The 26,130-nt window shown below is 41.5% G+C and overlaps 1 protein-coding gene, 1 long non-coding RNA gene and 2 pseudogenes across 2 annotated transcripts; 3 read left to right on the top strand and 1 right to left on the bottom strand.

Annotated features, from left to right (window-relative positions):
* Positions 1-4,657: 4,657 nt before the first annotated feature.
* On the bottom strand, positions 4,658-5,640 carry LOC119770334 (annotated as a pseudogene).
* A 3,723-nt stretch (positions 5,641-9,363) lies between these two features.
* On the top strand, positions 9,364-11,332 carry LOC119770335. The gene is made up of 2 exons (XR_005278784.1): positions 9,364-10,005; positions 10,963-11,332. It is a non-coding gene; the product is annotated as an uncharacterized LOC119770335 (long non-coding RNA).
* Positions 11,333-11,521: 189 nt separating this feature from the next.
* Positions 11,522-18,055, top strand: LOC6054718 (annotated as a pseudogene).
* Positions 18,056-23,575: 5,520 nt separating this feature from the next.
* Positions 23,576-24,085, top strand: LOC6049458 (glutaredoxin 3). Its single transcript, XM_001866184.2, has one exon. The coding sequence runs from the start codon at positions 23,576-23,578 to the stop codon at positions 24,083-24,085; it is 510 nt and encodes a 169-aa protein (XP_001866219.2).
* Positions 24,086-26,130: the final 2,045 nt, after the last annotated feature.

The raw sequence follows: 26,130 nt of genomic DNA, 5'->3' as shown, positions 1-26,130 counted from the left end.
CTACCCTGTATAGAGCCCTAAGACGAAGTTCTTCGTCAAAAATATAACGATTTTTTTATTTTGAGGTTATACAATCTACATGTATGAAAAATCCCAATCATTATGGAAATTAGATGTTTGGATTGGAAACAGATAAAAACGGCTTTGTTTACAACTTACTTACTTTTTACTCAAGATTTGAAAGCTTTCTTGAGGAATTCAAACTTTGAACCAAATGTATGCGTTCAAAAAGTATGTTGGTACTAACGTTAGCCTAAAAAAAAAAACATTGTAGTTTGGTTTAAAAACATTTCGGAAAATCCCTTCTGGGCTTGGGAGAAAACCGGGAAAAAACCGGGAAATTGAAAATCGAAATCTGGTGGCCACCTTGCACAAACGTCTGAACTGGTCAGGCCAACGTGAAGCGCATAAGTCCTCGCCCTCGGTCCCGCCAAGTCATCCAATCCCCTTCCAAACACGGAACGATTTCTGGGCATCTCATGCCGTAACGGAGATTCTGCGAACACCAGGTCAACTCAGCGCCAGCTGAAGTGAGGTGTCGTACGTTTTTCACCCGCGGCCAGCTTGTTGACCGCCGGTGCTTGTACAGGCGTCGGCTGTGCTTCCAAGGCATTCGTACCTGAGCAAAGACAAAAAAATAAACGTTAAACTGCGTGAACCTGCATAACCTCTATCTCACCCAACCTGCAGCGGTCGTTATCGAGCACAAACGCTTAGGCGACACCATTTGATCCGCCGGTTCCATTTCCTCGATCCCTACCTCCTCCGTCCCCGCCTCCAACGCCTGATGGTGGACGACCCGTGATGCCCTAAACCAACCACACCGTGACTTATGGTGGTGACATAGAGACCACCGTAATGATTTCCGGCGCCACTTCCGTCGGCTCCAGCCCCACCACTCGAATCGTTAAACAGCGAGTATTCGTGCGCCTCCCCAATTCGCAAGAAAGTTGTTGTTGATCTTGGACTGCAGTTGCTGGGCGATGGCCGCTGCGGCTGCTGCCGCTGAAGAGCAAGAAGCGGAAAAGGTTGGTGTTCCGCTGTCGACTGGACCGGTGCTGCTGCTGGAAACGAAGGCAGTTGTTGATATTGTCACTGTCGCGGATTAAGTGGGCGCGATTAATTGGAATGAGCTGGAGGTTGTCCGATCGGGGAAATCGATTTGCTTGAGCCGAATTCGATTGGGGCCGGTGTATTTGGTGATGAAGGCTTAGCCGCTTCGATTTAAGAAATATAATAAATATAAATTAATTTAAATAATACCATCCGTAAGAGCATCATTACCGGTGCGTTGCGGAAATTGTTGCTATTTTATTAACCCGTAACGCTTCTATTTTAGTTTAGTCATCCGGTCCCACACTGGTCGTTGCTAAATTGGGTTAGCAATTTACTACCCGGCAACCTTACCGGTGGTTGCTGTATGGCAGTTTCATGAAAATGATTCGAAATCATTGTTTGAAGAAAATATAAAAGCTTTCACCATTTTAAATTATATTTTTTTATTGATACAAAAAACATACTACAAAAACAGAAGGCGCCTTCCAGAACCACTTTGATGCTTATTGGCCAAATGGCCACCCAAGTAACCAAATAGCACTAAAACAAGTCAGATTGCAGCACTACAAATGCGCTTGTACAGCTGTTGGTTACAGCTAAGTTGTTTTAACATCTGCATTAAATGCGCATTTACAGCTGATAAGCAACCAGTTTTGGACTTTATATTTCTGATTTCCAGCTGGCCTCGACTGTTGTTGATCCAACCCTGCACAAAACGTCAAAAAATGAGAGAAGCAAAAGTGTTGCTCACTCTCCTTCTCTCAGTTCTATTTTCGGTTTGTTTACACACTTCTACGTTACCGACTCAGCTGATTGGCTGGGGAAGTTGATTTTTTTTGATTGAATTTGCGGGTACAGGATGCGATGCCAGATGTTGAAGTGGTTGTCGACGATGATTTGTTGTGGTTCCTGAGCCTTTGTCTTCACGCCTAATTGGGAAATGTTTCGTTCAAGTGATTGAACATCTCCTAGTTCTGTTGCGTATGAGATAAAGTCTAAATGTAACCTTTCGGTGAATTTCGTCCGCTCGAAGTTATCGGATACGTCTATCATTATTTAAGAGAAAAAACACATGAAAACGAAAATAATGCTCAAATACATTTATTAATTGAACTTATTTCAACACCACACACAAATTGAAGGGAAAAACCAGCCTGCAATGTCCGCGGCGTCCTGGCGTCCAATCACTTGATCCGTTCCGGAATATCCATCTGTTGTAAATTTGTACCTGCCAAAGCCCGAAGCTGGAGGTCCTCAAAACGACAATTATTTTCTTAACAAAGCTCCCACGTTGAACACCATAAACATGACTTTATGCTTCCTGAAAGATAAAGATATATTGACTATTTGTTAAAAACTCGTAGTTATGTGGAATACTTACAAAAACAGAATATAAAAACACACTCCAGTTGCATTTTTTTCAGTCTGATTTCAACCGCCATGACTTTAATTTGTTTTCTCTTGGAGTGAGCGAAAGTTTTGTTTTGTCCTCGCTCGCTCTCTTTCACTCTCGCTGCGATGATAGCAGCGTTGCCAATTTTCCGAAAAAAATCATGACAGTGTTGCTAGTGAATGCTGGTAATCAGCATTATTTCGGCTTTTACCAGAGCAGTTGATTTAGTGCAGATTTGTTTTTATCTTAGCTGATTACTGACTAATTAGCTGGTAGATGCTGTTAAGCAACTGATTAATGATTTCTATTCGTGCTGGATGGTTACTTGGGCAGTTAACATGGAAACGGATACCAGAAAAATGGCCAACTTGATTATTTTTATGAAACCTTGTCATGTTGGATATTAAACTTTATGGAATTGAAAGATATGTAAATCTACGGTCATGCCGATGTTTGCTGACCCATTCTGGCCAATCTGGAACCGGTTACAGGTGGCTCCTTGGGGACACTTCCGGAATATGAGAGAAACCCTGTAATCCGATATATCAAACTTCATGAAATTGAAAGATATGTCAATCTACGGTCATGCCGTTGTTCACTGACCCATTCTGGCCAATCTGGAACAAGTTACCGGTGGCCCCTTGGGGACACTTCCGGAATATGAGAGAAATCCTATCATCCGACATATCAAACTTCATGAAATTGATAGTTATGTCAATCTACGGTCATGCCGTTGTTCACTGATCCATTCTGGCCATTCTGGAACCGGTTACCGGTGGCCTCTTGGGGACACTTCCAGAATATGAGAGAAATCCTATCATCCGACATATCAAACTTCATGAAATTGAAAGATACCCATTTTGAATGATCATGTAAAATGGCCCGTTGACCACTTGTAAAGTGATTTTATACTTTTTCAAAATTATGGTTTATTTTAAGCTTTTATATGCTAATCTTTTTATTTTTGTTAATAAAAACTTATGATTTATCCAAGATTTATCAATATTTTGATCCCCACTTTAGGATACAAATAATATGTTCAAAATATTTTATAATTAAAACAATGTCACACGTTTCAATGTGAGTGAAACTAGTAAATGTCGTCAAAACTTTCATCAAACATTTTTAAGAAATATCAAAAAGACGTTCAAGTTTGCCTTTGGTAGAATTCTGTAACAGATGCAAAAAAAAAAAGTTTTCTTTATTAATTTGCAAGTCACCCTCAATCTTACATTGCACTTCATTAGGGATTCGAACTCATTACAGTTAGATAACGAATCTGATTGACTATCAACTGATTCAGGCAGACAAAATGTGGAAATCGGAGGATCAAGTTTGCAGCCTAAGGGTTAATCACTTGAGTATACCGCATACTGTGTACGGCCGCATACCATACGCGCGTACCATACGCGCATAATACTGGCATGGTATGGTCAACCTTTTGATACGATTTATTTCAGTGTAGTTGTCAAAATCGTTCAAAATAGTAAACAAGGCTAAATTCTAAGCTAGATTGCACTCGACACAAGTTTTTTCGGCAATTTGAAAATTAAATTGTGGAAAAAACATCATCAATTGACAATTTTTTCATTGAATTTGTTGTGGGTGGTTGCTGGAGTTGGGGGAAGTCAAGTCGCTCCGTGATTGGCAAGTTTTGAGCTCGGATTCGACAAATATGAGAGCGGATTTGGAGTCATGAAAAAGTTTGGTTTGGAGCTTGGTTTGGAGTTGTTCTCTTTGCTCGAGCAGGGGCTGGGTTTTGTCCATGAGGGTGGTGAGATTCTTCCGGGAGGGTGGCTTCGAGGTCGGTATTGTTAGATTCCTCTGACGAGATTTTCCTTTTTGAGCGCTTCAAACTTTTCGTCGTTTTGGCGAGGATCTACAAAGCCTGATCCCGTTCCTGATCCATCTCGACGATCTTCTTTTAAGTTTAAGCAACCAGACACTTCCTCAAAGTGGCCTTCCGGTACAACGAATTACCTCGCGACGCAGTCCGCGCCACGACAACTCCGTGTTGGGAACCGCATCAAACGAACCGTCTTTTCGGTCAAGAACCTGCCCCAAGGGTACAGTTCTATGTATTTGGATGCTTCGACGAACTGTGCAACAGCATCTTGCCAATAGCATTTCCGTTCCCCAGCCAACATAATATTTATGAATTTAACCAGTAGATACTTGTCAAAATGTAAATAAAAATAGACAAAACCCTAAACAACCACTTTTATTACAAAAAACAAAACAATTTCGAAATCTAACCGAATGGGCAACAATAAATAACGATTAATGGAGACGGTGTCCTCTGTTCAAGGGAATGTAGCGGAATCAACCAGCGGCATCGTGCTCACATTGGGCCAGATAAGTAGTAGCGGAAACGGTGCCGCCCTTGCCGGTCCAGTTGGTGTGCACAAATTTGACTTCTTGCCAAGCAGCTCGTACGTGTGCGCCCCAAGGTAGTCCCGCTGGGCCTGCAGCAGATTCGCGGACAGTCGCTCCGAGAGGTAGCCATCGAAGAAGCCCAGTGCGGTGGACATGACCGGCACTGGGACGACCTTACTCCATCACTGCTGGTTCTTCACGATGGCGTTCTTGAAGAAGTTGTCCAGCAGCAGATGCGACATCGCCGGATTGCGCATGAACGAGTTGCGAATGTTTCCGAGGAAGACACTGCGGATGATGCAACCTCCACGCCACATCAACGCGATTCCATCGAAGTTCAGGTTCCACTTGTACTCGTTGACGGCCTTGCGGAGCAGCATAAAGCCATGGCCGTACGAGACGATGTTGGAACAGTACACGGCGCTGCGGATGTGCGTGAGGAACGTCTTACGGTCGGCAACGTTTAGTTTGGGGAACGGCCCGGCGAGTTGCTTGCTAGCACGTTCCAGACAGGCAACGCGCGAAGACAGCCTCGCCGATCACCGTAACCGAACGCCCTGGTGCAGAGCAACGATCGCCGTCCACTTGACGATTCCCTTCTGGCCAGCCGTGTCCCGAATACGCTCCATCAACCAGCAAAGCAAACTTAACCTAACAATAAAAACAACTGCACCAGAGTTTGACGTTGAAAAATGTCAAAAGTTCCCACACTGAAATAAATCTTCGTAATAATGATTAATACTGAGGTCCATACCATACGCACGATATCGAGTATGATACTGACTACATACACACTCTATACACACCTCAGTATCAGAAGTGATTTGCCCTTAGTTTGCAGCAAATATTTTACAAAGCTTTCGTCGATCAACCCACCCCTCCACCATTATTAAAAAATTGACTCGAAAAACCAGGAGCAAAAATATATTTTAAAAAAAATTAAAAAAAAATTTAAGAGCATTCAGCTGAAATTAATTAAATATGCATTCCTTTGCATTTAAAATCATTTGAGCATGCTTGGGTTTGTTAAAAATCATTTGAATTTTAGTGCATTTTCGATGAAATAAATGAATGTTGTTTCGCTTTTTTCGCACGATTTTTCATTAGCTACACTTAACTTATAGAAGAATTGTTCAACATGTAATGTCACCACAATTTTCGAAATATAAAAACAATTTTTTTTTGAAGATGCAAGTTCATTCAGCTAAGAACTTTTTTTTTCAAATACCAGAAACAACAATACCGATAGAAACTCGTTATTTTGTGGTTCCTATTATTTTGAAAAGATTGTTTTTTAAATAACAGAAATGTCAGATTTTTTACATTAAAATAACGTAATTTATTTTTTTAACAACATTTTTTTTTGTAAATTTGGCCCGCAAGCTCATTTGAGCTTCCAATTTGGCCCGGCCTTCAAAAACTTTGAGCACCCCTGATCTACGGTCATGCCGCTGTTCGCAGACCCATTCTGGCCATTCTGGAACCAGTTACCGGTGGTCTCTTGGGGACACTTCCGGAATATGAGAGAATTCCTATCATCCGACATATCAAATATCAAAGTCATATCAAAGTAAAGTAAGGGTCAGCGAACAACGGCAAGACCGTACATTGACAAATCTATCAATTTCATGAAGTTTGACATGTCGGATGATAGGATTTCTCTCATATTCCGGAAGGGTCCCTAAGGGGCCACCGGTAACCTGTTCCAGATTGGCCAGAATGGGTCAGTTAACAACGGCATGACCGTAGATTGCCATATCTTTAAATTTTATGAAGTTTGATATATCGGATGATAGGCTTTCTCTCATATTCCGGAAGTGTCCCCAAGAGGCCACCGGCAACCGGTTCCAGATTGGCCAGGATGGCTCAGCTAATAACGGCATTACCAAAGATGGACATATCTTTCAATTTCATGGAGTTTGAAGTGCAACATGATGAGTTTTCACCAAAAAAGTCAAGTTGGCCGTTCATCGGGTACCCGGGAACCGGTTCCAGGATACCCGGAAGTGGCCACTAACACTCCAGAGTGGTTTTGGCAATCGTGTATTGTATTTTTAGTAAGTTTTATGGATCAATTTCAACCATTGTGAGAGTATTTGTATCACATATATGTGTAAAACATTAAAACATGAACTTTTCGGATGTTCCGGATTTCCGGAACCGGTAGGTCACCTGGCCCTGATATTAATATTTGTGGTCAAAGTACAGGTAAATGCCTGTCTAATGCAACCCGGAGCATCCTGATTGGCTGAAATTTACCGGAGATACAGGTCGTCAAAGTTGGGGTCTCAAAAAGGTCTTTTTTCGGTTGTAGCCGATTCCCGTGGCCACCGGTGTCCAAATCCGGTTTCCCATGTCGGTTTCGAAAAGGGGACGTCCTAAGCTTTCATTTGAGACCAAAAGAACCGGAATCGGTCAAAAACTGGAATTATGACAATTTTTTTAAAGTTTCAGGTCGACGGACCCCAATACCTTATGTGGGAACCAGCAAAATTCTAGAAATTGTCAACTTTCTAAAACTTATCATTTTTGAGATATATGCAATTCAATATTATTTTTCCCCATACAGAGCTGGCTCTGTTCGCTGCATACAGAGCTTAGCTCTGTTCTACCATACAGAGCAGGTAAAGAGTTTTTATTGAGCCTATAGAGCTCGATGCGTCTCTGATTGTGACCGCCATCTTGTCAGGTAACTTGTTCCAAAAAGTTACCATCGGAAGAAAATGTAGCATCGGCGCCTTTCCGTTGGTCGTTTGGCCATCTATAACTTGGTAAGCAAAATATTGATGGATTGGTTAGATGTAAGTTATCTTAATTCCTCGATTTCGATTCCACAGGCGCGGTTCCCATTGCCTAAACCTGGAAGGTTTGATCAACTTTAGTAAAACCATCAGGAAAAGTTACATGGCCCACGGGGAGCTTCACCGCCAGCACCATCAAGTCCAGCTGCCGCTAATTAGAAATCGTCTTAGGCGGCTCCTTTCCTGGACTCCGATTTCTCTCCAAGAGCACCAGATTCGGTTCGTGACTCGGAATCGCAGACGTTCGAAGGATATGTGTCGAAGAAAATGTTGAATTCAAGATTAAGAGACATATATGTAAGTTAAAAGTGAGTGTGCAATAAATTGATGTAGATTCTTGTGTTATTTTTATAAAAATTGAATATTTTTTAAATGTTTGGGTATTACCAAAATTCACTGCCATTTCATTCTAACAAAATTCTAGCAGGATTCTACCAGAAAATTTTTCTATCTCATTTGTGGAGTTTGGCCAGATCGTCTACGAATTGCCCCGGGCGTTGAGGCGAGGAATGGACGCTTACCAACGTCCACTCTGTTTGAAGTCCAACCACCGAAAGGGGCCGAGCTTACTCTGTGGGCACGTAAGCTCCGATCAGCCAAGCACTGTCTCTGTTAGCCCGCCTGTCAGACTACTGGCGGGCGGGATTATTATGGCTCATCCACAAACACCATTACGGTGCCCCACATCTCCCTTCTCCTCTCGGAAAAAAAACAAGGAAAAAAAATCACTGCTCGGAACTATAACAAATGTTTTTTTTTTTTTTTAAATTCATGTTTCCCCAATGAGCTACTCAGGACTCTACCGACTTCCTCACTCAAATTAAAATTCTTACTATCATCTTATTTCCCTGACATTTTCCCTCACTTGATTTAATCTAATCTAATCCTATCAAACTTATTTTAACCTTATCTAATCTAAGCTAATCTAGTATAATCTAATCGAACCCCAGAATTCATTGGTTTGAAACACTTTTTCTGATGGCCACTTGATTCCAACCGAACCGTCTCATCATGACCGTTATTTCGAAATCAGAGAACTCAACTCGGGTTCGCAGCAGAATGTCTGAGCATTGCTGGTTTCTCCCAGATTCCTTATAGTACAGAGCAGGGCTTGGGAACAATCGAAGTTTTATTTTGTGACAGTTGACAGAGCTCCTTTTTCGACTTCGACAGTCATTTGACTTTAACCAACTCTTTCATTCGCGCAAATCTCGTTCGTTTGGATTCTACCGAATTTCGATCACTCATTTGAAGACAGTCCGGCCCATGACTGTCTTCAAATGATTGGTGTCAGCACACCTACCCGCATAAACAAGAAAGTGAAAGAGAAAGAGCGTGTATCGTCGTATCGCCAGGCTGTATGAGTGTCGAGCTCGGAATTCTTTCGTGTCAACTTCGTGTGTATCTACCGACGATCGCATCCAAATGACGATCATATCCAACTCTGACCATTCAACTATTGGTGATAGCTAACTCCCGAGCTTTTTCTCTTTAAATATACTTCTCTATCCCGGTATGGGAATCACACTCATGATCTTGTGGAATTCCACATCCCAGCGAGAAAATCACCCAGAACAGCGAATCCCTTGAATCGAGCTCCTTGCTCGTTACAGTAACATCAGCTGAATGACGCGTTTTTGTATTTGTATTTGAATCTTTATTTCAAAAATATACATAAGGGCAAGCCTTTTATCGTATACAGAGACATCATTTAGTTCGAATATGATAAAACTACCGAGTTCGGCAATTCAACTGTCAAATTTGCTAGAAAGTGCCGAGCTGTTCGGTTAGATGTTGAGGTAGCCATATTTGTTTTCGATATTAGTAGTGCTCACTGAACTAAGTTCCGGAACTTTGGATAAATCGGGATTTATACTTGAATTTCTACAGGATTTCTGCTTGGATTTCTACTTGAAAGGTAAACATTTTTAATAACATCTGTTAGGAAAAATAATATCTAAAGGGTCTTTCATTTGCAGCTTTTACCAAGGAAATGCATGACGATGGTGCTTGGTAGAAGTATAGGATTCATTCTGGTTCAGATTGTATTAGATTATACATAAAAAGAGCAATAAATATTAAAAAGCATGCATGCATATTGTTTTAAAGCTTTAAATTAATTGCGAGAATCTCGATTTGGTTTTATTATGATAAATGCCGAGATTTTCGGTTGAATTCGTTTCAGGGATGCCGAGATTTTCGGCACAAAAAAGCTGGCTGTCAAAATTATTTTTGCCGAGACTTCGGCAGATGAATTTTCTGCCGAACTCTCTGCCGAGCGCTCAGTTGTTCTGTTTTCGGCAGAATTCTGCCGAAGTTCGGCATAAAAAACTGAGTGTGTAAAAACAAATGAAAATGACTTCAACAAGAAGAATTTAGGTGAGAAAATAAACTGGTCAAGAAACTGTTTCTATCAAGTGTTCCTTAAATATTCCCTACACTGTTGCTTGAAATCACTACAGTCATCCCACATATTCGGAACACCCACAAATTCGGAACACTTTTGTGGTAATTTGTCGAAAAAAAAAAACGAAACTATTGGCACTACGCCCCCCGGGGCATGGCCTTCCTCTAACGTGGGATTTCTGCTCCAGCGCCTCTGACGAGACAGGAGAAACCGGGACCGACGTTTTACTTCACCATCCGATAGAAGCTCAGTGGATAAGGCGGGAATCGAACCCGCGTCTCATAGCATCATCGGGATCGGCAGCCGAAGCCGCTACCCCTGCGCCACGAGACCCAATTTGTGGTAATTTGTCGACCCTTCTATTTTTAGGACCTTTATTTGTACATTATCTTGCTATTCCACTAGTAAAAGTAGTACTTTTTCAACAAAAAACTGCATTTCAAGATTATTTTATCCAGAGCAGCAAATACTGCCTCCAAATTGCCTGTTTCATGATTGTGGGATGTTATTGTGCCTCCCACAATTGTGGAACACCTGAATTTAACTGATATTTCCACAAAAAAGTTATCAGACCATTCATAAAACATTACTAAGCATGTGTTTTATTGGTTTCAGAGTGTAAAGTTGGTATTTTGTAAAAAATATGTACTCCTGGAGGGAAAAAAAAGTTTGTTTACATCGTAAGAAAAAAGTGTTCCGAATTTGTGGATTTCAAGGGTCAATGTTTTTCTTCAAAAACTTGCTATAAAACGTAAAAATGTACAGCCGGTCTATACATCAATTGAAAGATCGCAAGAAAAGCTTTCACATGAAGGTAAAAGCAAATCATTATGTTCAATTAACGATTTTCTATGATTTGTTGAACATTGGCCGATCTGTAAACCGTTGCGAATATGTGGGATGACTGTAATAGAAGTAAGATTTTTCAGACGATGAGGCAAAGCGTTCCACAGGCGTGCGCCACGGACTACGAATGAATTCCCCAGATAATTAGTATGATGAGTTGGAATTAGAATGTTATGTGTACGTTGTGATCTACTAAAGGAAAGTTCTTCATATAGATAAGTTGGCTCTTTGAATTTAATAAGTTTAAACAAAAAAAAAACAAGGAGCTGCATATGAAAATATTTTTGTAAAGGTATGCCAAGAATTGACGATTGATATTGAGAAACATGGTCATGTCTGCGTAAATTGTAAATTAATCTAATACAACTATTGAAACAAACTTTTAAATGACGTTCAGTTTCTGCTGACAAATGAGAGAAAAATACATTACCGTAAATAAAGTGAGGTAAAAGAAGAGTTTTTACTAGTTTTGTTTTAGTATCAATTGATAAAGTGTTTCTATGTTGGTTTAAAATTCGTAAAGTTGTATAAACCTTCCTAATAATAAAAGATAAATGATCGTTCCAGGTTAGGTGTTTGTTCATAACTATTCCAAGATTGTTTACTTTATCAACTATTTCAATTATATCGTTGTCTATTGTAATGGGCGGTAATACAGGTAGATCAGAATTGTTGTTGTTGTTGATTTTATTAGGGGAACTTTAACCCTATGGGTCATTCGCTCCCGTTGGTAAAAAGATCAGAATTAGGACGATTAAAAATTATGGCTTTTATTTTAGATGCGTTAAGTACTAGACCATTATTGCGACAAAAATTTAGAATGGATAAAAGATCAGCGTTTAGCAAAGAAATATAGTGAGGAAGTTCTGTAATAGGACAAGATAAATAAACTTGGGTGTCATCGGCAAAAGATTGTATACTGCAATAACGAACATGTCTTGGGAGATCATTAATTGACATTGTAAAGGCTAAGGGACCTCCAACGGATCCTTGTGGAACACCTCGTTCGTTTTGTCTAAATTGTGATCGACTTCCATTGATTTCAACCAGTTGATGTCTTCCTCCTAAATAACTCCTAAACAAATTACAAGCTTCTGCTGAGAAATTATATTGCTTTTCCAGTTTAGCTACAAAAATGTTATGGTCAATCAGATCAAAAGCTTTCGTGAAATCTATAAGGACAAGTATTGTTGCCATGTTACTGTCTAAAGCTTTATTTATGTCCTGACAAACTTTAATAACGGTTGAAGATGTACTGTGATGTTCCCGGAAACCAGATTGAAAAGGGGTTATAAGCTTTTTGAATGTTAAATATTGTACTATTTGATCCTTAAGCAGATTCTCACATGCCTTCGATAATGTTGGTAAAATGGAAATTGGTTTTTCGTAGCTGTCATTCTGCCGATGACGATTGTCGGTATAAAGCGTTATGCCGAAGAGCACCCTAAATAGGAAGACTGGCCAGATAAGTTTCATTCAAAGGGCCAATACGCACCTCCCAAGAAAAGGGGTCAAGAAATGATTTACAGACAGTACAAAAAAAGAGTCACGATTTCTTGGGGCTTTTCTTCATCCTTTTGAACCTGTGTTTTCACAGTTCCAATAAAAAAATACACACTGAATCAAAGACCAGCATGATTTGACTAAAAAGGAAGATTGTAAATTTTTAATTTGTTGTATGTAAATGTTTAAATATATTTAAATGTATGTCTTCATGTTTATCGTGTGCCACATGCATTTATTTTATATTTATTAGCCTTTGGTTGTTGTCAAACTAGGAGATTTTGATTAATGTATTTCTTATTTATTAAAACCTATTCATGCACGATTAAAAAAAAACACTTAGAAAACAAGCACAGTTAAAATCAATTAAAAGTAGGCGACTCTATTATGTCGAGAAAAGTCACATGAAAAATACAAAGACACCAACCCCATATGAATTGTAAGTTTCAGCCTGTTCCAGCTGACAGTGACAGATGTCACTGTCAACCAACTGTCATTGTCGCAAGCGGAAGTGAGCTGGCGGGAACGGGTTTTTCTAGGGTATAAAAGCGGACACAAACGAAGGCCCGCTCGCTTATTTTACCAAGGTCCGGAGGAGTGAAGATCGGCAATCGCGCCGGTGTCACCCGTCAACATGTGACCCGGTTTGAAAGTTCGCGCACAGACAAACAGACGTGAAACTCTTTTCTATTCCATCGCCATCCAAAACGGTCAATTCAAATTTAAACAAGCAAAAAACATGGATGCCATAGTACCGCAACGAGACACGACCAAGAATGATGTCGCCACCGTACACTTTGACGTTTCTTGAATTGGTTGGTTGTGTGTGTGAGCGCGCGATATATTGTGTGTGTGAGCGCGGGTTTTGTGAAAATCAAAGGAAAAATTGCATAAGAACATCGTTTTGATCAAATTTGATTCAAATTTGCTATGAAATGATACAGGAGTTTTTGATAAACTAAAAGAACTGTTATTTTGGGAGATTTTTGAATCCACGTTGTTGTTTTTTGCATCATCAACTGCGAAAGCAAAATATTCCTATTGAGATTCCCGTTAATTTCGCCACTCCGTTTAAAATAAACACAAAAGTATTCTTTCCTAGCTCCTCCTTGTTCACTTTAGCCAAGGCCTTTTGACCTGCCTTTGTCACCCTGTACAAATGATGGTTCATGCACAGACAAACAGACGTGAATCTTAACTGATTTTTTCAAAAAATCCATCGTCCCCACAAGAAGATTCAAAATTGGGCTGCACACTAGCGCGATCTGCAGTCCTGTTGCGGAAACCTCATCGTTTCAATAAACCACTCTAAGAGTGTACCCTCTTCCCCTTATCCGATTAAGCGTGTACAAAAGAAAAATGACGTTTGTATGTTGTTTATGTAATGAAACATTGTTATGTTCAAGGGTAAGTTTTTTTTGAATCAGACAAATTATCGGGAAAAATGCTGCCAAAGTTCCACGCGATGGCGTCAAAGAATGCAAATTAAACAGTTGCTGCACCAGAAACATTGCATTGTGGTATCCTCTTTCGTACGGCGTTCCGCAGCAGATTCCACTCCGCGGTCCGGAACAGACATGAACCACAGACAAACAGACGTGAAACTCTTTTCTATTCCATCGCCATCCAAAACGGTCAATTCAAATTTAAACAAGCAAAAAACATGGATGCCATAGTACCGCAACGAGACACGATCAAGAATGATGTCGCCACCGTACACCAGTCCTTGAGCATTTTTTTTAAGTGAATCTGATATTGCCGAGCAGGGTTGTGAAAATATCAAAATATCAGCTCTCAGCAACTACAATTATCCCGCCTGAATATTCATGCCTCAAATACAACTGCTCTTCTCTCCTTATTGAAACTCTCAGCGCCGAACATAGCCGAACACGTTTTTGTGTTTACACACTCGCGATTGACATTTTCCTTTTCTCTCTCATTCCCGCTTGAGCGATCATCCGACCCGCACAGCGTTTAACCATGAAAGCCGGCACAAAACCAATTGTTGCAAGCACAGTTTTATGGGATGTCATGCGTGGTCGGCTTCTAATAACCATGTAGCGTTCTCTCATTGCAGTTTTCGGAGAGATTTAGAGACTCAGTGGTGAGAGCGCATAGTTGAGGAAAAGGGGAGGAGTCCGAGGGGGATGACACTTCGCGATTTGATTAAAATCGCACCAAATCGCATCAAATTCCACCTTATTCGCTCATCGTACCTTCATCGCGGTTGTTTTTTGCTCATCGCGGCAAATCGCGCCAGATCGCGCTCATCGTGCTAATCGTGGTCAGATCGTGCTCGAATGAAAATTCTTGTTCATGCAGTCAGAGTTGCCATGAAATATTCATTCTTGCAGTTTTCCGCGAAACTAGCCGCACTGTAACAATGTTTATTTTGATGTTTTCGAGCAGTCAAAAATAAAAATAAACAACAGGTCTATTCCCGTACTTGCAGAATTGCAGAATTCCTGCAGCTTCTGCAGAATTCTGCAGCCAGCATAAGTCACTTTTTTTGCAGCACGTTTCCGTACTTTTCAGCTCGCTCTCTTCATCTCTCTCTTTTGCAGAAGTTCTGCAAGGAGAGAAGCCGCAAAACTTTTGCCTGGGTAGCGCGTTCCAGTACTTTTTCTGCAATATTGTACACAGTTGAGTGGATTTACTCAAATTGGGTATTGAAGTTTTTTAAATTATTTCAAAACAATTAAAAAAATGGATTGACAAAAATTGTAATTGAAAGAAGTTTACCTCTAGAACGGGGACTTAATTTTTATGCAAATCGAAATTTTATCTAAAAAATAAAGCATGTACCATTTATTAAACTAGAAATAAATAATGCTTAGGTAGACATTTTATATTAGAAACAACTCAAAACTTTTACATTACGTAAACAATTTAAGAAATGAGAATGGCAGGTACATTTAAAAAAATTATTAAAAAAGAAAAAGGTTTAATATAGAAGGTATATTTATATAGACCATAAATACATGTTTTAATAGTAAAATGTTTGAAAGATAACATAAATAAATTATAATTGGATTTCACATCGAAGAACAACGATGACGCAGCGAAATTGACAAATAAAAAAAACGAATCACAAACTCTACAATTTTGAAACTCATAAATTGAGAAATCTGAAAATTAAGAAATTCGTGTTCAAAAATAAAAGAAAAACTATTTTCAAATTGAGGAACTTGAAAAAAATAAATCAGATATTAGAGAAATTAAAAAATGCAAATACAGTGAAACCTCTTTTTACGCGGTGCGTTACGTTTTTCTAATTTTTAGATTTCTCTGGAACGACGCAACATTTTTGCAATCTTTTATAAGCAATTTGTAGGTTTTGTTCAGATCTACAAAACGCTTTTTGAAGCTTGCAAAAACATTGAAAGGTTTAAGAGAAATCTACGAAACAAAAAGCGTAACGCCACCGCGTAAAAAGAGGTTTCTCTGAAATTATTTCAGAAAAAAACAATAAATCAGAAATTCAAAGCTTGAAAAATACAAATAATTAAAAATTAAACATTGAAAATTTCAAAAAAATCTTAATTTTCAAAATTCGAAATAAAAAAATAAAGTTTTCTAACTTAAAAGTTCCTAAACTTAAAAATTCAAATATTTTTAAATTCGAAATAAATGAATCAAAAGTTTGAATATTTCAAAGTTCAGAACACCAAAAATTCAAAAGTTACAGTTTAAAAAAAATAAAGAAACTAAAAAAAAGAAAAATAAGTAAAATTTTAAAATTCTGTACATAAAAAAATTAAAACTCAAATATTAAAAAAATAGAAACAGTTCGTACTCTATTTTCCGAAGAACTCGTCAAAATGTTCAATCTCTAAATCCTCTAAACCTGATTTTCTAACGACTCCAAAAAAATGTACTTTTTGTGAAATGCGCCATCTTGGCATTTAAGAATTTCCGAATTTTAGAATTTAAACTTCCTAAAATTTAAGAATACGACTGAATTACATCACATTTTTTGGTTCAAATAAGAATACAAATTGGTAGCACCGTTAAAGGTACAATTTATTATTTGGCAATTAAATTTACTTATAATTTAACACACATATTTAGTCTATTCAAAAAGTTATCATATTAACACTAAAAAATATCGCTATATCATTTACATTAATGAACTAAGCCTGAAATCGTTAACACAAAAAAATCGTTCTCAATAAAACCAGACATAAAAAAACTAACTACCCAAAAAAACCATCAATTCAAAATATACAAACGTCTCTTCAAAAGACTAATTCAATTTAGTAATAATAAAACAAAAAAAAATATTACAACTGATAATAAAATGCTTGATTTCACCCAAATTGCAAACTTTATGTAAGCGTGTACTCAACATCCATCACACCAACTTGCAGTCACTTTTCAACAAGAAAGAGAAGAGAGAGCTTGCAGAAAAGTACTGGAAGGGTTTTGCTGCAACTTCTGTCTCTCTCATTGCAGAAGTTCTGCCTGGGAAAAAAGTTACTTATGTTGCAGAAAAGTACGGGAACGCTCTGCTGCCGATTTCGTGCAGAATTGCAGAATTCTGCAGTACGGGAATAGACCTAACGATTTCGGAGAATTTTTTGATCTTTTTGGAGCAGTTAATTAAATAAGCAATCAAAGGGTAATGGCCACTGACCAGTATAAATCACGAAAAACCAAACTAACCCCACGTTAACAACTGACGTTCTCTTCCACCGCCGCAGTCCGAGCCGCAGCGCAGCAGTCATCCTCCTGTCGGAGCAGAGTTCAAAATTTGATCCTCGAAAAGTGTCCCCTCCGCCAGTGATTAACGTGAAAATCAAGAGCCCTGCTGGTTCTGCCGACGGTTCTGCTCACCGTAGACGGTGATTCCCGGTTGAAGGCCCACGCCACTGAAGATAAGTTAGACACGGAGGTTGAGAGGGAGGACGCGTCGAGGACAGATCAGGCTGAGGAAACTGAAATGGACGACGAGCCGGAAACGACGAAATTTCGCCAATACGTTCCTGTTGTTGATCCGTTTGCTACACTTCGCTGGATCTGGTTCGCAGTTTGAGCTTCCGGCCAGTTACCCGGCTAAGTTTCTGGTCTGAATCGCCAACAAGGGAAGCGACGATTTCGTTCAACCAGGAAAGCGACCAGTCTTCGTTCCGCTATCGGATGGACTTTTACTACTTCTTGCAGATCTTCTCGGCCTTCGCGTAAAACCGCGAGATCAAGCCCGGCCACGAGGCGACCGTTTCGTATTCGTTCCTTCCGTCGGATTCGTTTGCTGGTCATCCGTTCTGACTGAACATAGCGCTTTTCTACCGGGACGCCAGTAGCAATCAATTCTCGGAGGCTGTCTTCAACGAAATCTTCTCGATCAGGTCGACGAGTGCCAGGACGGCGAGACGTTCTTCAAGTACGTGTTCATGACCGCAATCGTGGTGCCACAGTGGTGCTGCTGCTCGTCCTTGGCCAGCAGTTCCTCGGTTCATACGGCAAGTGCAAGCGATCGTCGGCGGTGCACAAGACCGTCAAAACCGGAACCACTAACACCAGGGACGTCGACTACGAGTGGATCCCCGCGAAGACGCTCAAGAAAGTACAAAACTCCCTCAAGGGCGCAAAGTGTTCCCCAAGCAAAGCCCTCGGCAGCGAAGCGGGCCGTCGGAGACGACTAAATCCATCGCGAGGTTGGTGGCCGATTAACCACTCGGATCCCGGAGGGCGCGCAAACTGTGTAATTTCTGGAGCGGTTGAGCTTAATGGATCTCGATAGTGCGGTGGATTACCGGATGCTGAAAGACGCGATCGAGTTTGTGTCGCAGATTCTGACGACCGGTATCCTGGGCGTAGAGCCGCTTTTACGGTGCTGGATCAGAGGTGGTTAGCACTTCGTGAGGACATTGTGACCAATGAGAAAAATCATCAAGACGTGTTGAGGAACGTGCCCGTTTCCGAGGAGAAGTATTTGGGGGATCACCTTGCGAGTGTTCCCACGCACTAGTCAGCGTGTTGGCGACCATCAGCGGAACATTGTTCTGGTCGATCCTGCCACTGCGAAGTCTGCGAGCCGAAACCCTCACTGGCCACACACAGTCAACTACCCAGCTGGGTCAATCGGTCGACGGAACATTAAAGTTTTATCTGTACGGACAGGAAGTCACCTAATTGTGGAATTGTAATATGTACAACGATAAATAAAGTAAAGGAAAAAGCATTTGTGGTAAAGTGATACCAAGTTGAATTTCACGAAATTCTTTATTTTAATTACATTCAAGCAAAATTAAATGCGAAATTGTTCAGACAATTTTCTAGGTCGGGCTCAGCAACGGAGCTGCCAATTTCTTAATCAGTCTCACCACTACTGGTCCAACGTCATCAGCTGGCGAGCAAGTAAATAGCGTTTTGTTTGCTTATTTCTTCTGTTTTCTAATTAGTAGAATCCCGTTCATGTCCTTCGGGATGCATTAATTCGTTGCGCGCTTCTACCGCGTGTCTGTGACGCGGCCCGGCCCTGCAATCCAGTCCTACTGCGGCGGCAACGTCTCACGCTTATCAATCTCCTCGTCTCTGCTGGGTGCGTCTCGGTTTTCTGCCAACATTTTTGTTTAGTAGGTACGCTTGCTAATGCAACATCCGCGGCCACTGCCTGCCGAAACCCACGCTGCTCGGCGGCGAAATGGCAGCCTTCTATCGGCGACGAAGTCCCGGACGTCACCAGCTGGTTGGGAATGCGGCCTGTTACTCCAGTACCCGTTGAGCGTTTCCAGTCCATCCAGCCTGACGTATTTCAGCTAAAATTTTTTGAACAAATATGGCACAACTTCCAGAGAGAACATGCTTACGTAGGACTCAACACCCGGTCATACACGATGATCGCCGACGGGACCATCTTCTTCCACGATCTGCTTCGTCGTCGTCCAACGTCATCAGCTGGCCATCCTGCCTGACTGCGGCAGATGCCTACTGGAAACCACACTGCTCGTCGTCGGCTAGTCTCAGGTTACCGAGCCGTCCTTAATCGGCAACGACGAACACGTACGTCATCGGCTGGTGCTGGTTGCCAACCCAGCGCGTCCTTGTAGAACGAGTTCATAGCGATTAGCTTGGCGTACGCGTACGAGTCCTGGCTGCTAAGATTGACTTCGATTAGCTTAAGATTTTTACAGTGTTGATTTGCAGCCGTTGAGCGCGTGGATTACCTCGTCGATACACTCCCCACTCGTAGTTGTAGATGGTATCCCGCGATCCATCTGCCGCCACCACCAAAACGTCTTCCGAGTTAAACGTCTCGAGCGACTCTCGGTCAGCGTGGGGTAGATTCCATCGACGCACTCTAACACGGTTTCGTTCTCCGAGTCTTCAATGTTGAGCATTGAGCAATTGCTCGTCCAAGCGTGTCGTGCACTCCAACAACTCTTGTTTAATGTTTGGGCAAGCGATGATTTTGGCGGCCTTGGGCTTAGTGAGTTGGACTCCTGCTGGTGCACCTGGGCGTGGGAAATAAGTCCAACCGAAAGTGGTTCATGACCTCGCAAAAGATTCGCGACAGATCGGCTAGTTCGGCGTCTGAAAAGTGTACAAACACGAAGAAGAGCGAGAATGTTAGTTACGGCGGGTGCTGCTGCTGCTGCTATGCGAGTTATATATTTACACCAGCCGTGGCCGCCGTTGGAGCAACTAACAGTTACTACCGGACCACTGCTGTTGTTACTGGTCGTATTCGTAGTGCTGCCTCCACCTCCGCCACTCGTGCTCGAACTTTAGCTGCTGCTTAAATCACTACTTTTCGAGCTTCCACTGCTACTTCCACCAAAAACGCCAAAAACACGATTCGACGTCGGACGCGGCCGCTGCCGCTAGCGTCAACTTGGGCTCCGCGATCGTAGAACCGTGTCTGTGGTAGAACTGTTGCTAGTGGTGTTGTTGCTGGAGGTGTCTCCGACTCGATTACCATCCGCCAGGTTTAGATTCGAAAATGACTGCTGCAGGTTCTGTTTTGACGTTGGAATTACAGACTAGAAAAAATATCAGAATCAGCGCACTGAACCAAACATAACCGAAAACCACCAAACTTACCAAGCGTCCATCCGGTCCATCCGCCACCGGATTACATTTTTGGCGAAGGATTCTCTGTCGATTCGGGATCTTTACAAGGACCGCCACTACTGCAAATGGGCGCCCGAATTGTCGGATTTTGAATCTACTCCGGGGATGGGTTCGGGCTTAGCCTTTTCAATAATTGGCAACAGGCGCGGAACCACTTCCTCCTTCTACACAGAAAAAAATAATCCGGTAAATTTACATCATTTATGATGTACCAAAAGTGCACGTCATTAATGATGCTAATTTAAATGAGTTTCATTTTAAATTTACATGACATCCAACGTAAATGAGCCGAACTAAAAGGTACTTCAAAACATGTAAATTTACGATGAAATCTACGTAAATTTAAGAAAGCGGTAAATTTTTTTACCCCGTTGAATCTAGATTCTGATGTAATTTTCAAAAGCATCGCGATTTGTATTGGCCCGTAGCATTTTCAAAACACATGCTTAAGGTTTTGTATTGATTTGATTTTAGCTCAAACAAAACAAAAGCATGCATTCTAAGTGCTAAAAACAATACAAGTCAGAGCTTTAGACAACATATCAAAATCTAAATTCAACGAGGCTTGAAAAAGTGATGAAACCATTTTTGGTCACTCAAACTAACACTTGAATATGATCGTATCTCACTGTAATGCTTTTTGTGGAAGATATTATAGGAAAGCTAACTGTGTTTATAAAAAAGGTCTTCTACTTACAGTTTATTCCAAAGGTCATCGGTTAACCAAAGGTAGGTCTGTTAGGATTGATGTGACGGTCCGTGCCTGGAACGCTTGCAGAAAACTGTCGCGATGAGCGAGCGCTTGAAAGTCCTCTGCAAATCTGAAAAATAAAGCAGAGTAAAACAATGTTCCTCCATTAATTCTACGATTTAGCTTACCAGTCTTGTTGCGCTCAAAAAATTACGGGTTACACTGGGAAGGCAGTTCGGAGCCTAATAATCGTGCCACGGTTCGAAACCGACCGCCAACTAGAGCAAATTGTCTTCGTCGGCCAGGGTGTTTTTGTTCCTTGAATCAGCTGGAATATCGGGACGCGGTCGTCCTTGGCGTAGTGTCTAGTAGAAATTCTTCGCCTGGGCGTCTCTGCTACCGCTGAAAAAATGAGAATTTTGATAAGTATACTTATATTTTTGTTTAGAAGTATAGCAAGTTACTACTCACCGATACATGTTTTACCCGACTAACACCAACAGGTGCATCATTGCGATGCCGCTCTGGCATTGCACGTTGGATTGTGCTTGCGGCTGTTGCTTCCTTAAGGAAACATAAAATAAGCTGAACTCCAAAAACAAAAAGGAACCGATACCAACCTCTGCTGAACGTTCGCCACGCCCTGCTTCACCTGATTCATTCCGTCATGCATTTTGTTGACCAAGTTGTGCATTTTATTCAACTTGCTGCTCAGCGTTCTGAGCTGGTCGTGCGTGGCCGTTTGAGCTTCCCAAATCTGACGGAGCTCGCGAGCGTTGTGATCCTTGAACTGATTCTTCAAATCGCCTTCGGCAGCTTGTCCAGAAGTCCCTAGCGGTCTTTCTTCTGCTGTTCCGGCTTCTTCTGGTATCCTGGAATTCCTGCTTCAACTTGCCCTGATCTTCATCGGCCGGAACCTCCTCCGCGCCCTGGCTCTGAATGTGCATGCTGCAGTGAAGTCATCAGAAAGTGGAACAAGCCGTGACCGTTCTTCGGCAGCACCATGTTCTCCGCCCGGAAGCACATCTCGTAGTACCTACTGATTGTTGTAAGTCATTCAGTCGAAGAACAACACCGTCGTGCATCTTGGCCCGCGTCGGGAACGGCTTGTTGCGGAAGTTCCGCAAACATTCGGATAAAAACTGCAAGATCGTAGTAGGCGATAAAACTAGTAGAATTTTGCGAGAAACAAATCAAAACAAACACGCTTAATGACGTTCATGTAAATTTTAGTAATTATTATCCTTTTTGGTGGTGATTTTCGAATGTTCAGCTGCGCTAACACTGTCGAGTGGTTTTTTAAACACACCTCGGTCAGACCCAGTCAACTCAATCGGAATTCTGAAACGGAATTCAATTCGAATCGTTTACGTATTCCGATTCAAACGGTTGTAGCATTTGAAACAGAATACGAAAACGATTCGAATCGAATCGAATTCCGTTTCAGAATTCTGAAACGGAATTCAATTCGAATCGTTTACGCATTCCGTTTCAAACGCAACAACCGGTACGTACACGGAACTTAGATTGAGTTGACTGGGTAATGTTCCAACTTCATATCTATAGTTTTTTTTAAATGGTCCTATAAGCTATTGTCTTTCATATCTCGACATTTTTTTGATTAGGTCCTATAAACATAAGAAAGACAATAGATTATAGGACCTTTTCAAAACAAACTCTGGATATGTTTATAGGACTTATTAAAAAAAACTCTAGATATCTGGAGCAACATTTGAAAGGGGCGGTACGACATTGCTCTTACGGCCTTTCGTCCCATTTAAACGCGTGTAATGAAAGGCCGTAAGAGCAATGTCGTACCGCCCCTTTCAAATGTTGCTCTGGATATCTAGAATACCTGTGTACATAGGGCCTTTTGAAAAAGAAAGCAAGACAATACAAATTTCCTCATAAATTCGTGTTGTGCCCTGATAAAAAGTCTAACTAACAGGATATCGTTGTCAAATAAAATTACTATTACTATTACTAAAAAAAATTATTGAAAAAAAATGTTAACGTACGTTATGAATGTCCCAAACCCAGTGGTGAAAACTAAAACTGCCATGGTAACCATAGCTGAATATTCCAAGTGGTGAAAATTGTGGCCCTGACTTGTGGCTGTCACCCACTATCGCAAAAAAAAGTCCGCGGACTGTTCCAAAAAGTTGTTTTTCTTTGTCGCTTCTCTGGTGAATATTTGTTTTAGACGATTCTTCCCATCAAATGTTATGGACAAGAACCGAAATCTCCAAATCTGAGTGCTTACCCTCGTGTGTGCCACTTCTTTGCGATGCGATTTCGTCTGGAAAACTCTCGTCGCTGGCGCACAGCTTGTTTTTCCTCCCGAAACTACCCCAGAGATTATCCGGCCGGGCAGCTCCTCCCTTTTCTCCGCGCCGCTCCGTCAGCTAGGTTCCACAAGCAGCAGCATGGCCAACACGATCGTGACCAGTGTCGACCAGTACAACAAACTCATCAGCACGCCAGCCCTAACCGTGATGTTGTTTTCCGCTGACTGGGCGGAACAGTGCAAGCAGATTCTCGCGGTGATGACGGAACTGGCCAGGCAGTTTTCCGCGGTTCAGTTCGTGGACGTTCCGGTGGAGGAACTGTCCGAGGTGGCGCTCAAACAGATCGATGCCGTTCCGACGGTGATCTTTTTCCAGGCGGAAGAGGCCTTTGATCGGATTGATGGTGTAGACATTGCCGCGCTGACGACCAATTGTCGAAAGCTGGCCGGAGCAGCAACATCAGTTGGTGGAGGTGCCAAGGAACCGCTGGAGGATCGGCTACCCTCGGACGAACCAACCTATGGATGCTGCGAATCAAAAGGATTTCTTAAAGCCACTGCCGAATTCCGATTCTTCGTCGTCGTCGTTGGCGATTCATCATCCCTGTCTAGATTGGTAGTTTGGTACCGCGGAATTTCTACAATATAGGTAATTCATAAAAGCTGGAGCAAAATTTGAAAGGGGCGGTACGAGATTTCCCTTACGGCCTTTCGTCCCATTTAAATGCGTGTAATGAAAGGCCGTAAGAGCAATGTCGTACCGCCCCTTTCAAATGTTTTTCCAGAAAGTTAACTTGTTTTGAAAACAAAAGTGCATTTTACCTGAGCGCATCTGAACCTGTTGCAGCATCTCCGAATGCAATGTTTATTTTTAATAAGGATTCTGGATCCGATCATTGTCAACAAACAATGCATGCAGCTGCAAACATTCACAATTTTAAACAGGATGCACTGTTTGTTTACCAACAGGCCTAATTATTTTACATTAATCGACAGAGATTGAAAAAAACATCCACTGCATTGCGCGTCAAACAGTTGACTGGTTTGTTTTGCCAGCTGTCAGTCTGAGCAAGAGTGGGAATTTAAATTTACAACTTTTAGATTTTACGTTGAGAAAAATTTACATCGCTCGACAAATTACATGCCTTTCATGTTTTCAAATTTGTCATTTTGAGTGGACCAAAAGTTCGTTTACATCAAATACACGCGTTACGTGTGATTTCACTTTACATCGTGGCTCTTTAAATGTGATACAATCAATTAAATTGAATTTCAGCTTTACATCCCGCAAGTTTACGTTAGAAACATAGTTTAAATGCCGTGTAAATTTACACTTTTTTTTCTGTGTAGTGTTCAGGGATCCTTTTTCGGCCTTCTCAACAACTTCAGCAACGGAAATTGAGGCGGCGACAGGAGATATCGCTTGGGCTGACGAACAGACAGAGCGACTTCCGTGAAGCTTCCTACTAGTCATCTTCAGATCACCCGTCGTGACGGCGGAATTCCTTAAGATTAATTCTGGTATTCCGGTAGAAAATCCGTCCGCAAACAGCCAGTTTTCCCACGTGTTTATTTTGTTTTGCTCTCTCACTGCTCGAATCGAATTTCAGCAAGACCTGTCATTTGGTTGCTGTCAAACTCATTCGAGCAGTGGACAACTGACATCACGCGATTTTTGTAAATCGCGCTCACATCGCGATGTAATCGTGCCAGATCGCGCTCATTCTTGGCAATCGTGGCAGATCGCGTTCATCGAAGGTCATCGCAGTTGAATCGCGAGCTCATCTCGGGAGTGTCATCCCCCTCGGAGGAGTCACGGGGTTGGGCACATGGTTGATCCGTAGCGCATTGGATTTACTTCCGTAAATATTTCGTAAATATCGTAAATACAAGCGTAAATATTATTTATCTGCACGATATTCGGAATTGAATTTTGCTCAGTGTGGATAGTGACAGTTCAGAACTGTCACTTGTTTGTTTCCTTCGCATTCGCATTCGCATTCGCATGGAGATGGTGATCTTAGCGGGTTGCAGACTGGATTTCGTCATGTTTGTATGATGATTGTCTAGCCCTGGTTGCTAAGAAATTGATTAAAGGGAATTAAAAGCAATTCTACCAGAACAGGACAGGCAGCACCATGAGAGCCATCCATTGCCGGCCGCTCCCATCTCCACCATTCACCGGGGAGGAATAAGGATTAGGAGCACGGGAAATGTTGATGCTTGACTTACTTAGAAGAAGGTAGCGAAACCGCAGGCTCTTTTTCCCAACCCTATTGTGGAACTCGATCAAATTGACCGCTTGACCAAATTTGATCGAATTTAAACAACAAGGTTGCGTAAGTGTCGCGTGGAGTTGGTTCTTGTGAAAGGTAAAGGTCTGGGATTCGCCCTAAGCAAGCGATACGACCATTGGCATAAATGATATTAAGGGATGAAATATGATTCTCAAGGCAAGCTATCGGAAGTTGCTGTTGAGACAGTTCCCGTTTAGTTTAGTGAAAGTTGTTATTTTATATGGATTGAACATTTATTCTCAAGGCAGGCAATTGGATGCTGCTGATGAGACATTTCCCGATTAGTTTTTTTAAATTTAGTATGCTCAAAAGCTTTATCTTAGACAGCCGGCTGTGGAAAGATAAAACTGTAATCTAACAAAATTGAAATCTCAACTTTAAACTCAAAATACTCACT

Source organism: Culex quinquefasciatus, chromosome 3, assembly GCF_015732765.1.
Source record: "Culex quinquefasciatus strain JHB chromosome 3, VPISU_Cqui_1.0_pri_paternal, whole genome shotgun sequence".
NCBI classification, from domain to species: Eukaryota; Metazoa; Arthropoda; class Insecta; order Diptera; family Culicidae; genus Culex; species Culex quinquefasciatus.
The sequence above is the reverse complement of the archived record's forward strand: the minus strand, read 5'-3'. Positions and strand labels throughout refer to the sequence as shown.